Raw genomic sequence first — 18,130 nt, forward strand, 5'->3', positions numbered from 1 at the left:
ATTAAATAAATATTCACGTCAATGTTTATTATGGAGGAAGAAATGGTGGCTTGAAAAATCAGGGAAATAAATATCATTGTTTAAAAACCGTTCATGTTATAGAAGAGGAAGTTCTGGCATTCTTGGACATTATAAAGGTGGATAAATCTCTGGGACCTTATCTAATGTATCCCAAAATGTTGTAAAAAGTAAGGGAGAAAATTGCAGCATCCTTTGCATAAATATTGCAGTATCTATAACTGTGGGTGAGGTGCCAGATGATTGGAGGGTGGCCAATGTTATACCTTTAAGAAGGATTACAAGGAGAAACTATGGAACTATAGACCTGTGAGCCTGATTTCAGTTGTGGGTAAGTTGTTGGAGGTGATTCTAAAAGACTGCATTTATAAAGCCTTAGAGAGGCAAAAAATTGATTAGGGATAGTCAGCATGGTTTTGTGTGAGAAAAGTTGTCTCTCAAACTTGCTTGAGTTTTTGAGTAGGTTACCAAAACGTTTGAGGGCAGAGTAGTGGACATTTTGTTGGACTTCAGTAAAACCTTTGACAAGATTTTGCATGGAAGACAAATTAGTAAATTTAGGTCATATGGGATTTGGGATGAGTTTGCCAATTGGATACTTAATTGGCTTAATGGCAGGAGACAGACAGTGGTAGTAGAAGGCTGCTTTTCAGACTGGAAACCTGTCGTCAGCAGTGTACCACCGGGATCAGTTCTGGGTCCTCTTTTGTTTGTCATTTATATAAATGATTTGAATGAGAATATGAAAGGCAAGGTTAGTACGTTTGCAGTCAACACCAGGTTCTTCCCGATCCTGACCGCATTACAGTCTTCATCCAAACATGGACAAAAGAGCTGAATTCAAGAGGTGAAGTAAGGTGAAAATGATGTCAAAGGCAGTCAAGGTAACATTTGACGAAGTGCATCAGAAGCCCTAGAAAAACCAATGTTGTTGGGAATTCGTGAGGAGGAGGCTTTCCACTTTTTAAGTTGTCATTAGTTCAGGGGAAAATGGTTGTGATTGTTGGAGGACATTCATCTCAGTCAAGAGTTCCTCAGGGTACGGCCCTGGGTCTAACCATCTTGAGCTGCCTCACCAGTGACTTTTCATCCAACCTAAGTTCCAAATAAGCAATAGGCAGTCATCAGTGAGCAATATTCAGCATCATTCATGACTCCTCCGATATTTTTTTTAAGATTACTTGCAGTATGGAAACAGGCCCTTCGGCCCAACAAGTCCACACTGACCTGCCGAAGCACAACCCACCCAGACCCATTCCTCTACATTTACCCTTTCACCTAACACTATGGGCAATTTAGCATGGCCAATTCACCTAGCCTGCACGTTTTTGGACTGTGGGAGGAAACCCACACAGACACCAGGAGAATGTGCAAACTCCACACAGTCAGTCACCTGAGGCGGGAATTGAACCCAGGTCTCTGGCGCTGTGAGGCAGCCTGATTATAAGCAGCCTGTTATATTCAGCAAAAACTGGACAACATTCCTACTTCAGATGAGAATGACAAGGAATATTCATGGCACACAGAAGCCAGGTAATAACCATCTCCAGTAGGAGAGAATTTAACCATCACCTCTTGATGCTGTCAATAAGGTTACCGTCACTGAACTGCCCACTACCTGTATCCTGGGGATTATCATTTACCAAAAGCTGAATTGCTCCAGCTTTAATACTGTAGCTACAGGAACAGGTCAAAGGCTAAGAATTTTGCAGCAAGTGACTAACCTCCTGAAGATCTAAAGTCTGTCACTGTCTACATAGTACAAGACAAGAGTTTGATAGAATATTCGCCATTCACTTGGATGGGTGCAGCTCCAAGAACACCAAAGAAGCTCAACACTATTGAAATGAAGAAGCTCACCCAGGGTATTTTAAAAACAACTTCTAAAATCACGATCGCTACCACCTCAAAAGATAAGAACAACAGATACATGAGAGAATCACCGCTTGCACATTCCTTCCCAAGCCACAAACAAAAACATCCTGACTCGGATCTATATCACCATTCCTTCACTCTTACTAGGTCCCTTTCAAACAGCACTCTGGGTGTCCCTGCTCCCCAAAGACTGTTTCAGTTCAAGAAGGCAACACCTCCAAGACAATTTGGATTGGACAATAAAAGATAGCCCAGCCAGTGATGCCCATATCCTGTGAAATAATACCTTTTGTCAAAAGCACTTTTTTGTTAACTATATAGATCAATAGCTGCATACATGAGCAGGGGGTCCAAAATCATCATGCTAGGATTGCTCATTTTTTGAGGCACTGGATCATACAGGACCTCTTTTGAGCTTGAGCACAATGAAGCACAATGAATATCAGGGGAGGGAAGGCAGGCTCAAGGACTTTCCACACTGAGGAAGGAGTTAGAAAGGATCGAAGTGTATCAGGAGACCCTCCAGACGTACTCAAAAGGCAGTGCAAGCAAATGAATGTGGAAGTCCATTAGTGTGGCCAGATAGTCAAAGATCTTACGTGAATGGACAAGGTTTACAAATGCCACATCTTAACCCATTCTACTACCACCTACAGGCACCTCTCATTTTCCTATTACTATTACGCACTTAGCAACAATCTCTCAGAATTCATTCCAAATGTTCACATGCTTCAACTCCCACTCAGGTATTACATGATAAGAAACTGGAAACTGAAGTATAGGAGACCTATTCAAACATATTTGGACACACCCCTGAAATTCACAGGATAAGTAGATCTGTTGGTGAAGAAAACATTCAGGATTTTTTTTACATTAGTCAAAGAATAGCTATGCTACAGCTAAACACCACTTAGACCGTAACTAGTGCATTGTGTACAATACTCGTCACTACATTATAGAAAGAGTATGATTGTACTCTCTTTAGTACAGAGAGCATTTATGGGGATGTTGCCATGAGTGGAAAATTTTAACATTGAGCAAAGATTTAGATAGGCTAGGGTGGTTTTAATTAGACAACTGTGATCAATGGGAAGGTTTAATTGAAATGTATAAAATCATAAAGGGCTGCGATAGTGTGAAAAGAAAGGACTTGTTTCTCTCAGTAGTGTGTTCGATAAGCAGGGGCATAGATGTAAAGGAATTGGCAGAAAAATTAGAAAAAGAATTGAGAAATTCTTTCACCCAGCAGATGTTGAATGTTGGAAACTGAAAGAAAAAAAAACTGTAGAAACCCTTGTTGTACTTACTCGGATACACACCTGATGTTTCCTAAACTACAGAGCTATGGACCAAGAGCTGGAAAGTAGGATTAAGTTTTTTTTCGGCCAGGACTGACACAATGGACTATGTACCCTCCTTCATGAATTTTCTATTACTTATGTTCCCGATGCTTCTTTTCCTTTTCATGCACAAAAGACACCCACCATCTAGCTGATGGCAAAGGTTTTTTTCCCTGAACTTGGTCAGGTTATGCAACAAGCAGCAGACCACCATAAATCTGTGCTGCAGGACTCTTCATGAGTTGATCATCTTGAACAACCCTTGGGATATAAGGCCTCCTGGCACGCGCCTTTCTTCCCCCTTCTTCTGTCATTTACCACACCTTCTCCTACTCTATTAGCCTCTGTTCATTCTCCAATCAAGCTGCATTCCTAGGCGAATGTTTACTAGTATATAAGTGATGAGCAGAGGGATCTTGGTGTCCATGTACACAGATCTCTGAAAGTTGCCACCCAGGTAAATAGTGCGGTGAAGAAGGCATATGGCGTACTGGCTTTTATTGGTAGAGGAATTGAGTTCCGGAGCCCTGAGGTCATGTTGCAGTTGTATAAGACTCTGCTGCGGCCGCATCTGGAGTATTGTGTGCAGTTTTGGTCGCCTTACTATAGGAAGGATGTGGAGGCACTGGAACGAGTGCAGAGGAGGTTTACCAGGATGTTGCCTGGTATGGTAGGAAGATCGTATGAGGAAAGGCTGAGGCACTTGGGGCTGTTTTCATTGGAGAAAAGAAGGTTTAGGGGTGACTTGATAGAGGTGTACAAGATGATTAGGGGTTTAGATAGGGTTGACCATGAGAACCTTTTTCCACGTATGGAGTCAGCTATTACGAGGGGGCATAGCTTTAAATTAAGGGGTGGTAGGTATAGGACAGATGTTAGGGGTAGATTCTTTACTCAGCGAGTGGTGAGTTCATGGAATGCCCTGCCAGTAGCAGTGGTGGACTCTCCCTCATGGGCATTTAAACAGGCATTGGATAGGTATATGGAGGATAGTGGGCTAATGTAGGTTAGGTGGGCTTGGATCGGCGCAACATTGAGGGCCAAAGGGCCTGTACTGCGCTGTATTTTTCTATGTTCTATAAGTGTGTGACCAAAATTGGCTTGAAGTAAAAATAGTTTGAGTGCCTAGCCACACCGTTCCCTTCAGACATTTGTAGAATTGTAGCATCAGATGGGAGAAGTGAGCTAACAACAACCTAGGAGCAGATGATTCTCCCTTCTAAGTAGGTGCTGGTTCGTATTCCAGCCAGGGGTGGCTCAGTGGTTAGCACTACTGCCTCAGTTCCAGCCTTGAGCAACTGTGTCTGCATGGGTTTCTTCAGGTGCTCCCACAATCCAAAGATGTGTAAGTCAGGTGGATTGGCCATGCTAATTTGTCCCATAGTGTTAGGTGAGATAGTCATGGAAAATACAGTGATAGGTTAGGGGGATGGGTCTGGGTGGCATGCTTTTCCAAGGATTGGTGTGGACTTGATGGGCTGAATGGCCTGCTTCCACTCTGTAGGGATTCTATGATTCTGTGGGCTGTTGAATATACAAGAATGTGCTGCTATTCTGTACAAGGTTAGCGTTTTCAGCTCCAAAACGCTACCACTGACTGACAACACAATTTGTCCGCCCTCCACATTTAAGCAAAGATATGAATTGAATTTGTTAAATTCAATTTGTTTGTTAAATACAAGTGACAATAAATCAATGAAAAGTGTAATATGCCACCATGCTCCAGCGCCAATTTAACCTATTGCAGATATTAAGTTATACGTCTGAAATAAAACATGATTTAAAAATAAGTAAAAACAGAGTTCATCCTCCTCACTTGTGCTGCACTCAACATCCGGTGGCAGGGAGAGAGTCTCCACAATGGGCTGCAGGCCCACTAATGCCTCCACATCAAGGTCCATTCCAGGAATACCAATTGGGCCTACCGCAGCTGAAGGCCAACATCTCCAATTTCAATGCCAACTGCACATGCCGTCTTCTCCGCCGATGTCACTGTGATGGCCATTCCACCACCAGCACTGGACCCAACTAACAGTGAAGTCAGCAATCATCAGCCATCCTTCGCCACTGAGCCTACCTCGCCGCTGTAGCAGCTGCTGATATCAGTGCTGGGTCCCATGCTTGCCCCTCCGAATTTGTTTACTATGAAGATCTTTTGTGTTGGCTCACTCAAATCCACACTGGGCTCAGTTGAGTCCATGCTGGGCTGTCTCGGTTGTCGATGTTGTCGCCATGACCGAGCTCTTCACAGGAGGTAGGTACAAGAGGTAAAAAAGACAGAATGAAAGGAAAAGCAGATGGAGCGAACAAGCCCCAGGCTAAGGAGTCCTCTTCTATGTTATCTTAGAATGGGAATGAGATTTACTCTGTGTACTAGCAGCTGCACCAAATAGTGTCCAGGGCAATTCACCTCCCAAGTGCAAACAATATTATCCATGATTTTTTATTTTGTCCAGCCATGAGACCATTGCTGCTAAGTTTAATTTTTAAATATTGTTACTGCCTCATTCAGTTTGCTCAAAGCAGTGCTTTCAACACATTTGGTGTGACTCAGAGAGAGTAGTCCAACAGCATTACATATGTTACCTATAGGAGAAATTGAGGTCTGCAGATGCTGGAGATCAGAGCTGAAAATGTGTTGCTGGAAAAGCGCAGCAGGTCAGGCAGCATCCAGGGAACAGGAGAATCGACGTTTCGGGCATAAGCCCTTCTTCAGGAAGAAATGCTTGTGCCCGAAACGTTGATTCTCCTGTTCCCTGGATGCTGCCTGACCTGCTGCGCTTTTCCAGCAACACATTTTCAGCTATGCTACCTATAGTATGATCAATCTATTAGTGTTAAAATATTTCTAGTGATCCTACGCTCAGCCCATTTCTTAGTCTCGGCCATCAGTCAGTTGTAACTTGTTTTTAAGTCAAAAGGTTATGGGTTCAAGTCCTCTTGAAATGAAAACATCTATGCTGATACTTCCACATGGTCTTGTGGGAATGCTGAACTTCAAAAGTGCAGATTTTTAAATGAGATGTTAAAGATAAACCTTGCCCATTGAATGTAAAAACATTCTGTAACATTATATTTTAAAAATAGGACATTTCTCACCAGTGACCATCATCAACCTCTATATATCCAATCGAGCAATGTCACTGAAACAAATTGTAGGATTATTTGTCTCATTGTGTTATTTTCCCATCAATATGGCAAACCATTTATTGGATTGGTAACATTTTGCAGGCAAAAAGAAGTCGAGTTTACTGTGGAACCTATTTAGGATTGTAAGACTGCCTAGTTTGCTGGCTTTTGTGTTATACTGATTTCGGTGACCTCCAGTGGCAATAAAGGAACACTGCATGGTTTTTGTCAAATGAGATCTTGAATAAATAAATGTTGAGGCAATATTACAAGCTAATTAAAGCAACCAACTTATTTCCTTTTTAAAAATTCATTCTTTGGAACCAGGTTATATTGCCCATCTCTAATAGTCCATGAGAAGGTTTGGAAAATTACCTTCTTGAACCATTGCAGTCCACGGATGTAGCTACAAACTCCGTGCTTTTAAATTCCGGGATTTTGACCCAACAACAAATAAAGAAAGGTGACATATTTCCAAATCAGATGGTAACTTGGAGGTGAATTTATAGTTTAGAGTGTTTCCATTTGCTTTTTCCCATTGACTTTCTACATTGCATGGTCACAGGTTTGGAAGGTGTTGTCCAAGAATCCTGGTTGAGTTGCTGCAGTGTATCTTCATGGTACACTACTACTACTGTACACCAACGGTGGAGGGAGCAACTAATTAAGATAGGGAATTGGGTACCAATAAAGTCACCTGCTTCAGTATGGAAATGTCAACCATTTTAAGTATCATTGGAGCTTCAATCATCCAGGCACATAGAGTATACTCTATCACGCTGCTGTCATTGCAGATGATGGACAGATTTTCCGGAGTCTGGACTGAATTACAGATTGCAGGATACAAAGCCTGACCTGTTTTAGTAATCACATTGTTAATGTGACTGGTCCAGTTAAGCTTCTAGTCACTGTTGACTGTTGGGATATTGATGGGGGATTTGATAACACCATTAAATGACAGGGGAGATGGTTGGATTCTCTCTCGTAAGTGATCATTGCCTGGTACATGTTTGGCATATGGATGTCGCTAACTATTTACCAGCCAAACCTTGAATGTTGTCCAAGTCTTGATGTATGTTGGCATAGACTACTTCAGTATCTGTGAAATTGTGAGTGGAATTGAACATTGTGCAGTTATGAGCCACAGCTGAAGATGGTCGGAACTCTTGACAAGCTCCTGCAGTGATGTCCTTTTGTGTTTATTACAACTCCAGTCAGTGGACTGTTTTCCCAACATTCCCAGATGTCTAATTATATAAAGCAGGATGTTAATGTTGGAGATTAAAATCTCAGAATTAATTTGAGGTGGTTCAGTACTAAATTTGGGCGGCACGGTGGCACAGTGGTTAGCACTGCTGCCTCACAGCACCAGAGACCTGGGTTCAATTCCCACCTCAGGCAACTGTCTGTGTGGAGTTTGCACATTCTCCCCGTGTCTGCATGGGGTTCCTCCCACAGTCCAAAAAATGTGCAGGTTAGGTGAATTGGCCATGCTAAATTGCCCATAGTGTTAGGTGAAGGGGTAAATGTAGAGGAATGGGTCTGGGTGGGTGGCGCTTCGGAGGGTTGGTGTGGACTTGTTGGGCCGAAGGGCCTGTTTCTACACGAAGTAATCTAATCTAATCTAAATCCCAAACTTCCCTCAGTTAACATTACTGTTGCACTTCAGAAGTTGAATATTTCAAAACATGTTATGCTACAATCTGAAAGTCTGAGGATATGCTACATTGGAAAGCTGTGCTATCAGATGAGTCATTGACCAATTGTCTGCATAAAAGGATGTCAGATATTCTGTGGCATCATCAGATTATTTTTTTCTGGCATTCCTCTAGCTAATCCCACTTTCCTAATTTGGTTACAAAATGTGTGAATGAGTAGTGTTAAAATATATTATTCTAATCTGATAAATAATGTGTTCCCAGCAACTAAAAAGATCAAATATTGATTTAATTGTGTGTTTGTTCTTTCTAACCGAATATCAGCATGCCACCAATTATATATCATTTAAATGAAACAAATAGTTTCTTTATACCTAAATAATTCTTTTACTTTGAAATGCTAAAAGTATATTTCATTTCAACTCAGTTCTTTGTTCTTTTACTAGAAAATAAAAATTGAATTGGAGCACCTAAAACTACAGCTTTTGGTAAGTTGTTACATGGATTGATCTTGAATAATCACAATAATCACTCTGTTTTTTAAACCAACGGAATGCTGGAGAAACTCAACAAGTTGATCAGTATCTGTGGAGAGAGAAACAGAGATAATGTTTTGAGTCCAATATGACATTTATTCAGAACCATCTAAGTTCTAAAGAAGATGGAATGATTTTTATTATCACATATATCTAGGAAAGTACAATGAAAAGTGTTTTGTCACCACAATCTGGCACCATTTTGAGTTGCGAAAAAGACTAAAAAGAAATCACTTAAATAGAGTTCATCTTCCATACAATATGGGTCTTAAACACAGCTCTGCGGCTTCTGTAAGGTGTTCTGGGACTCGAGGGGTCCCCATTCCAGCTACAGCAGTGACAATACCAGTGCCCCAGGAGACCCAGCCAAACCCGATCCCCACCGCTGCCGAGAGTCCTTGCAGCCAGGTCTTGCCCTTCCAGGCACCACTACAAGTCCAGGCTTCAGGCCTACCGCCACCAGGAGTTCCGATTCACATTGTAGCCACTGGCCTGCCAAACCTGCTCTGGCCTTGAAGATGAAGCAAGAAAAGAGAAAGACACAAAGGAGAGAAAAGGATGCAGCCATCTGGAGCAGACTTGAAACATTAACTCTGGTATTCTGTCTCCAGATGCTGCCAGACCTACTGAGCTTCTCCAGAATGCTGTGTTTGCTTTAGATTTCCATCATCTGCAATATTTTCTTTTTATTTGTCTGTTTCTTTAACACTTTCCCCAAATTTAATTTGAGCTGAGATGTACTCTTGGTTTTGCAGGATGAAGTTAAGAAAATCAGAAACGATACAAAGCTGGACATGAACTTAGAGAAGAGCAGAATTATGGATACGGTAAAGCATCATTGATACTTCAGTTATGCTGTTGCTATTCTACTGTTTATGTGCTATCAACTTTGCTTGAAGTTCCTTCAAATTTTACTGATCCATTTTTCATAGATGGCATGTGGGCAAACTACAATAGAGTTGGAGGTGGAGAGAGAACTGAATGAAGGCAAGAGTAAGAAGTTGGGCAGAGGGAAGAAGGAAGCAGGGTAACTAACTGTGGGTAAAACAACTGTGAGAGAAGAACCAATTAGCTGCAGGTGTGAAACATATTATGGAAACATATTCGTGGGCGGCACGGTGGCAAAGTGGTTAGCACTGCTGCCTCGCAGCGCCAGAGACCCGGGTTCAATTCCCGACTCAGGCGACTGACTGTGTGGAGTTTGCACGTTCTCCCCGTGTCTGCGTGGGTTTCCTCCGGGTGCTCCGGTTTCCTCCCACAGTCCAAAGATGTGCAGGTTAGGTGAATTGGCCATACTAAATTGCCCGTAGTGTTAGGTAAGGGGTAAATGTAGGGGTATGGGTGGGTTTCGCTTCGGCGGGTCGGTGTGGACTTGTTGGGCCGAAGGGCCTGTTTCCACACTGTAATCTAATCTAATATTGGCCAGGGACAATTGTAGTAAAATACGTCAATGGGAGGAAACCATGGCAAAGAATATTATGTTTGGCAGAGGTCATCTCCTGAGCAGTCTTCAGTGGTCATAAGTTCAAAGTGTTTTTGAAATTCCATTGATGGAAGATGAAATGTTCTGTTGTGGATAATGAGCAAATCAAAAATGGGCTTTGGTCTGGGTACTGAATTTGAAGTTTAAAATGTTTCACAAATCAAAAATTCACTTAAGACACAAAAAGAGACCATATTCCAAAAACCAAGGAAAGATTTAATTGAAGTTGAAAAGTTTTCAGATCAAGAAAAGGAATTTTAAAATAATGCAATTTGATCACTCTCACTTAATGTGATCGCAAAAATACATCTGTTCAGACATCAACTGAAATGAAAAATTTGCCCAGGAACCACCTAATGACTATACTACCACTAAAACATGCAACCAATTGTCTCAGTAAGTAATGATAATAAAACAGTTAATATTGAAACCATCTATCCCTGTGTCACCTGCCTCTTTAACATTTATTTTACAGGATATTCTGTACAAGCATAATTGGGATGAAAAATATTTTGAGGGATAATAACCTTCTAAACATTTTGAAATGGAACAAATCTACTGAGCTCCCTCAATAAATGTTTTGATATATAATGGAGTTATCTAAACAAATGTAACCAGCTTAACAGATCTTTTTATTAAGCAAGTATTAATACTTCACATCTATAATAATTTAATTTTTTATCAGTTTAGAGAGCAAGAGAAGTTGTTAATGACATCTAGAAATGAATTTACTGAACTGGTAAGTATTTATAACATTATTAATCCATATATATGCCAGGTTTTAGATTCTGGCAAAGAAATGTGAATTATCACTCAAAATCTATAACGCTGATGCTGCAATATTTGGTGTGAATGTTCTCGCACTTGGAGTAATCACAGAACTTTTCCTTTTATCACGCTATACTCAATTGTACAAATTAAAATTGTTGCAAATCCAAAGTGATTTAACAGAAAACATACAAAACAGAAATAAGGAAAGTGATAAGAAAGCTAACAAGAAACTATTGAAGAATTATAGAAATAGCCATTCCAGAAAGGTCAGTCAGGAGAACCTAGCTAGAAAAAAAAAGTCTTTCTAATCAAAAAAATCACCTTTTTTGAAGCATTTTCAATGGTCTTTTCTTCTCCTCAGTAACTAAAATCACTGCTGTCCAAAGAATGATTTGTAAAATAAAGTAATGATAGTCCAGAATTTATTGAAAAGCATGGTGTACGAATTAATGTGCAAGTAGGTAGGAACTTGTGACAAGGGGACGCACAGTGAATTGTTTTTTACTATAGTCTAACAGCCAATTTGAGCTGATCCACCATTAGCTTAATGGTAACAGAATAATAAGGGTTTTAGATTACATTACAGTGTGGAAACAGGCCCTTCGGCCCAACAAGTCCACACCGACCCGCCGAAGCGCAACCCACCCATTCCCCTACATTTACCCCTTACCTAACGCTACGGGCAATTTAGCATGGCCAATTCACCTGACCTGCACATCTTTGGACGGTGGGAGGAAACCGGAGCACCCGGAGGAAACCCACGCAGACACGGGGATAACGTGCAAACTCCACACAGTCAGTCGCCTGAGGCGGGAATTGAACCCGGGTCTCAGGCGCTGTGAGGCAGCAGTGCTAACCACTGTGCCACCCACTTGGTTATATGGCCAAGTAGTAGTGTGTACAGCCAGAAGGTCTCTATTCAAATCGAATCTGTGCTGCAGTGTTTCCTCTAACATTCCTTTTTTTCTGTATGGACTTCAGAGGTCAGGATCTTTCAGAACCAGAAGTTATTGCTGTGATTCATGTCAGCACGCCAATGACTGTGTGTGGGACTTTAAAATGGCTGCAGATGTAACCTGTTGGGAACAGTGCTGTGCAGAAAGTGTTATAACATGTTCAAACACATTTCTTAAACCAAAAAAAAATGTTAGGATTATTGTGGCAATGTGGTATTGCTCCTACCCCTGGGCTGCAAGGTCTGGGTTTGAGCCCTACCTGCCATGGAGGTGTGTCAGAACGTGTCCAAACGAGCTGACTGAACAGCTTGCGTTGTTTTCAGAAAAACAAATTTTAGGAGTCGTGCAGTTCTACCTCGGGACCATAAGCTTGTGTTCAATTCCCACCTTCCCTAGAGGTGTAACATGACATGTCTGAGCAGGTTATTTAAAAATAATGTTTTTAACAGAATCCCACCTTAATTCTCCCAGTGGAGATCCTGCACCTGCATGTTAATTGCCCATTAAATGTGCAACAGAAGGTTGACTAGTGATTCAGTTTAATTGCCTTTGGAGAGAAAGCAGAGTCAGTGTTTTAGGTTCAGTGACCTTTCTTCAAGGCATCAATTCATTGAATCCCTACAGTGCAGAAAGAGGCCATGTAGCCCATCTAGTCTGCACTGACCCTCTAAAGTCCGTACCACCTAGACTGACCTGCACCCTATCGCTGTGACCCCGCGTTTCCCAAGGCTAATCCACCTGGCCGAGGAAACCTACACAGGCACAGGGAGGATGTGCAAAACTCCACACAGACAGTCACCCAAGGTTGGAATTGAACCCGGGTCCCCAGTGCTATGAGACAGCAGTGCTAACCACTGAGCAACTGTGCTTCTCTTCACTGTACCTGAAACATTGACTCTGCTTTCTCTCCATAGATGCTGCCAGACCTCCAGCTGTTTCTGTGCTTGTTTCAGATTTCCAGCATCCTAAGTTCTTTGTTTTTTAAACATATGATGCCATCACTATTGATGTAAACCACCACAGGAAAATAACAACAGCACATATGTGAAAGTAATTTGGTCTCCAATTTTAAATTGCTGAAGGTGCCAAGTGAAAGCTATCTTATTCAGCTGGACTAAAGGTTCTAAACATGCTCTTTATCTTGTGATAGAAGAAGGTCTTAAATATTTTCTGGAGCTTGATGACTAGATTCTGATGATCTGCAATATCTTAATTCTCAGCAACATTTGCTGTAAGAACATAAGGGCAATGTTCCAATGTTTTTAAATGTTGACTCAAGTGGCTACTCATATGATATAGAAGTACATTAAAATTATTTGACTTATGTGAAAGTAATTATTTTAATTTATGAAATCTAATGACCAGTCTGAAAGAGCAGCAAAAGGAGGAGAGAGTGATAGTTTATTTGTTAGGAAGAGGATTGCTAATTTTGGTTAAAGGCTTTCCTGGAGATCTGACCACATGAGCTGATCACAGGACTTCTAATCATATCTTGGGCTCCAGCACATAGTTTCCATATGATAGAAGTAGCAAAATCAGAGAAGGCCATTTGGTCCTCAGTGGCTGTAATGTCAATTTCTTCTGCTTTTTATGTTCCTTCTTCTTTTTAAATGTTTAACCTACAGGATTCCAATTTAAATCCTCTAGTCTTTACCTGTATCTTTATATTAGAAATAACAACACTCCATTTAAGATCCTTCCAGTAAAAATACTCAGTCTCTATGTATTCCTATCACCAGTGAAACGCCCTTTCATCATGTGCCCACATTTATAGGACAAGAGAACTTTGGAACAGGAGTCCACCATTTGGCCTTTCAATTGAATTGAATTGAATAAGCTTTATTGTCACGTATATTAAATTGAGTATAGTGAAAAGTTTACAAGCTGCCACCTGTAGTGCCATCTTAGATACAAGATACCTAGGTACAGATTCTTCAGTACACGTTCCTAGGGAAAACAAAAATTAGAAAAATAAAGAAATATAAAATCCAGCATTACACATCAGAGAAATAAAAAGCTCAGAATAACAGTCCTTCCAATCCAGTCCACACTGGCATCTAGCCTCTCATCAATGCCAGGCCTGGAATCATCCCCAGGCCGGAAGTCCAAGGTGAGGCCACACCAGGCCAAGAGACCATGACATCAAGGTAAGAGGATGCCTCACCACATCCACACTGAGTCCAAGTCTACACCAATACTGAGAATCCAAATCCGTGCCTTTCAGCCTCCTATACCTTTAATTAAGAGTGTGGCTAATCTTGTTGTGCTCTCATCTCCACTTTTCTGTTTGGTCCCATAACTCTGAACTCCCTTGTTATCAATCTAACTCAGCCCTGAATAAATTTAAAATATGCCATTTCCACTACATTAAGGGAGGAAAATGTCATAAGCTAACAATCATCTGAGGAAAACAAATTGCTTCTAGGTTTCACAGAAGCTATTACATGTTCCTTCTTTCTCAGTACCTCCTCTATTCAGAGTTTGGCTGCTGCTGCTAGTACATCTGCAGAAAATGTTAGTCCCCACACCAACTGTGTTCACAGTCTCCCCTTCCCTATGTAAGCCCTAATTCCCACCTAACATTAAACAATTCCTTCTTCCAACTCAGGAATTCTGCATTTTTTTTCTGCAAGTACAGTGTCAGCAAAAGTAGAACCACCTGAAAATGTCAATGATAAAAGGATTTGCATTTATAACTCCCCTTTCACAACATCAGACCTCAAATTATTTACTGTTAATTAAGTTTTGAAACATAAAAGTTGTAAAACCTATCAGCAAATGCTAACAAATCAAGATCCCATCAACCACAATAAGCTAATGACTCACTCGTCTATCTTAGTGGTCTACCATTGTCTACTATTACCTATCTCTTGGGCACAGAAATACAACATCCTCTAAATGCAATATAATTGTTCCTTGCAGATTGATTTGTGATTTTTGTTCACTTTTTCAGAACTCAGACACAGACCGTGCCATCACCGAAACAAACAAAAAAATTGACACCGATGTGGCTTCACTTAAGACCATGTTGGAATCACTTAAACTAGAAACAATGAGGTATCTTGCAGGTAAGATTGTGAAAGTGGGGTCGTTAAACTTGAGAAACAAGTTCAGCATTTTAGAAAAGTCAGCATTTATCTAATTCTATTTTCTGCTTTATCGTTCTACAGCATCGGTGTTCAGTTGCCTAGCAATAGCCTTAGGATTTTATCGATTGTGGCAAAAATAGCAAATGAAAGATGATCTTCAGCAACAAGCAACTTAGTGGAACTTAACTATCTTGAAGATAATTCCATTAAAAAAATTGGGATTTTTCTGGAAAGAATGATTGTTGATCTGCTATGTTTTTAGGAAAGTCAGTTATGTTCCATTAATGTTAATTGTGTTTACAAATGATTCCAAAAACTGGATAGTGAGTTGAAACACAATTCTATTCTTTATTTGTTGTAACATTCTCATACGAACTGACTTTGGCTGTTCTTAACCCATTGCTGGTGAGAGTGGGATCATGGTGCAAAACTAACCTTCAACAGCTTCTTTATGCACATGGAATGTGTTGTGATATTCAGCATTTCGTGCTGCTTTAAGGCTCTGTTTCTGGCCTCTGGAGTGTTGTACAGCTGAGTTTGTTATGCTGTTGCTTGGTTGTTCAGCAAATAATGTAATCTTGAACAGAACTTTTTTTTACTTGCAATATTGATTGAAATTGATGAAAGTTGGAAGTGATGGATGTGGCAAGTGTCCAGGTAATTATGTAAAGTGATATGAGGAACTAGATAGCCAACTATTTCGTCCACATATTTCTGTTACTGTTTGTGCTGAAAAATGGTAGCAATTAAACCATTTATTCTCTGGAAAATTAAAGGATAAACAATTAATAACAATTTCTAAAAGTCACCTGGTATAAAGAAAATCACCAAGTAAAGTCAATTTTGAAAGATCACATCAGATGAGAACGTTGTCACAAAGATAATATTCCTTTTTGAAAAGGAATATTTGTATTATATATTCATAAAAATTAAAGAAAGTTGTCGTTTTAGCATCAATTCCCATCTATATGTGTAGTGTGTTCAATCTGTTTAAGGATCTTGCACAAGCCAGTCTTAAGCAATGAAAATCTGAAAGTGACTACTGCCCCTTTGGTCTTCTACCAATTTCCTGTGTGATGGACTCGGACTCAGATATGAGAAAGATAGCTCAGGTTAATTCAATACCAGCTTCTACCCTACATGATCTCTCTGTAATCTCATCTGTTCCCTTTTCTCACAATCATAGCTCCACACCATTTTCATGTTATTTTCATGCACATTTACTGTAAAAACAAACAGAAAAAAGTGAGCAACAGCTCTAATTTGTTTCTATAGATACACAAACTTTTCTTAAATAGCTCTGAATGCACAGACCAACCATCTACGTCATTCAAGTACAAATATGACTTTGAATTTAGATTTGCATTTACAGATGTGTAGATTGTCACAAAATTATTGACTTGCCACATATGCATCATTGTGAGAAGTGAACAAGGAAAATATCTGCTTGCTGTAGCATGCATAGAGTGAAGTTGATTTGTACTTTGTAAGTGGTGCAAACTACCATCAGTCATCATACAGAATGCCTTAAAGGGAATTTGTTCATTGCTTTACGCCTGTGCAAGTTAGCTTTAAAGCTGATGATCATGTTTGCACTTTATGTATCAGCAGCATTTGCTACTTCAGTAACAAGAATTTATTTTCAATTGTTAAAATGTCACTTGTAGATCAAAGTATGATCAGTGAAAGAAAGTATTTGGCTCCAGTTTAAGTACCACATAATCATGGCCAAGGCAACAATGATCAGTATATTTACTGTTCACTATATTTAGACCACTTTATTTTATGCATTGTCTATTATTTGGTCCAATATAACAACTAGATCCAGGTATAGATGTAGACATTTGAAAACAGCAATACAAAGTTAAGGCAAATTTAAGATTTTAAATCAGAGTCTGGATTATGCTGCAGAGCCTAATTAATTATTCCCTTCCCTCTAACCATATTTTCCCTGTAAAATTGACATTTGATCATCTTTCCTTGCGCAGTCATAGGAGATATAAAGACACCTAAATTGTGCCAAGGATTTTCTAGTTGAGTCATACTTGCTTTCTGATGCAACTCTTTATTCAGTCTGGGAAGATGGACATCATTGCCAGAATCAAATTCCAAAACATATTTAAAGATTAGTTTTACATTTATTCCAGTGGCATTTAGGCATTAATCCTCAATCAACCCTACCCATGCAAAACCAAATCCCGTCCACCAATAAAATATTTCTAAAACTCTTGCAATTCCCTTCACAACATATATCCATTCGATTTTTTTTCTATTCGGTCACAGGATGAGGGCTTCACTGGCTAGGCCAGCATTTATTGCTCGACCCTAATTGCCCAGAGAACAGTTAAGAGTAAACCACAGGACCATGGGTCTGGAGTTACACGTATGCTAAACCAGGAAAGGATGACCGATTCAAAAACAAATTACTGGAAAAGTTCAGCAGGCCTGGGAGCATCTGGAGAGAGAAATCAGAGTTAACATTTCTGGTCCAGTGACCCTTCCTCAGGGCTCAGACTGAAATGTCCGCTCTGATTTCTCTCCACAGATGTTAGAGCTTTTCCAGCAATTTGTTTGGTTTCTGATTTCCAGCATCCACAGTTCTTTCAGTTTTTATTAAGGATGACAGATTTTCTTCCCTCAAGGATTCTAGGGAATTAGGTTTTTCTGACAATTGACAATGGTCTCATAGTTGTCAATAGACCACTCAAATTCTACCATCTGCCATGGTGTGATTGGAATTTGCATTCCCTTGAACATTAGTTGAGTTTCTGGGTGAATAGTCTAGCGATAGTACCACTGGGCCAATACCTCCCCAGATTACCACAAACATGACAGTCATGGACAAATATGAAATCAGTTGACATGGGTTTTCAATGTACTTTGTTGGTCCACGGGCCAAATGGCTTGTCTCTGTGTATACTCTATGTAAAAGTGTTACAATAATGGGATTTTCTGGGTTAAAATTTTGAGAAACATTAGTAATGCTTTCCTGTCCACCAGGTGTCTCTGTATCAATATACTATTGAACCAGCCAGTTCTTTCTTAAATATTTAAGTCTTGATTTTAACATTTCACAACATTTTATTTCACTCTGTCTTAAGCCACCCAACAAGTCTGTTCAACACTATTTATTCCAGCCAAAATTTTCAGCTTTTTACCTGAATGATAGAATAATTATTGCAAAAAAATTCCCTTTTCACACCTTTCACTTTCCATTCTCTGATACTGTCCCTTACATAGAACTGCTGACAGACCCCTCCCAGACTGATTGCCAC

General features: G+C 40.1%; 1 protein-coding gene across 2 annotated transcripts in view; it reads left to right on the forward strand.

The window, feature by feature from the left end:
- The window catches only part of ccdc90b (coiled-coil domain containing 90B), a 42,951-nt gene extending 25,062 nt beyond the window's left edge, over positions 1-17,889 (forward strand). The window contains exons 5-9 of one of the 2 annotated variants that reach the window (XM_043691639.2): positions 8,467-8,508; positions 9,312-9,383; positions 10,725-10,778; positions 14,720-14,834; positions 14,937-17,889. In XM_043691639.2, coding sequence (XP_043547574.2) covers positions 8,467-8,508; positions 9,312-9,383; positions 10,725-10,778; positions 14,720-14,834; positions 14,937-14,995 — 342 coding nt within the window. In that variant the 3' untranslated portion in view covers positions 14,996-17,889. The remainder of the gene's footprint in view (positions 1-8,466; positions 8,509-9,311; positions 9,384-10,724; positions 10,779-14,719; positions 14,835-14,936) is intronic. The other variant, XM_043691640.2, reaches the window with a different exon arrangement.
- The last annotated feature ends 241 nt before the right edge of the window (positions 17,890-18,130 follow it).

This window comes from Chiloscyllium plagiosum, unplaced genomic scaffold (genome assembly GCF_037043375.1).
Source record: "Chiloscyllium plagiosum isolate Xiang-an unplaced genomic scaffold, Cpla_swu_hap1 HiC_scaffold_6, whole genome shotgun sequence".
NCBI classification, from domain to species: domain Eukaryota; kingdom Metazoa; phylum Chordata; class Chondrichthyes; order Orectolobiformes; family Hemiscylliidae; genus Chiloscyllium; species Chiloscyllium plagiosum.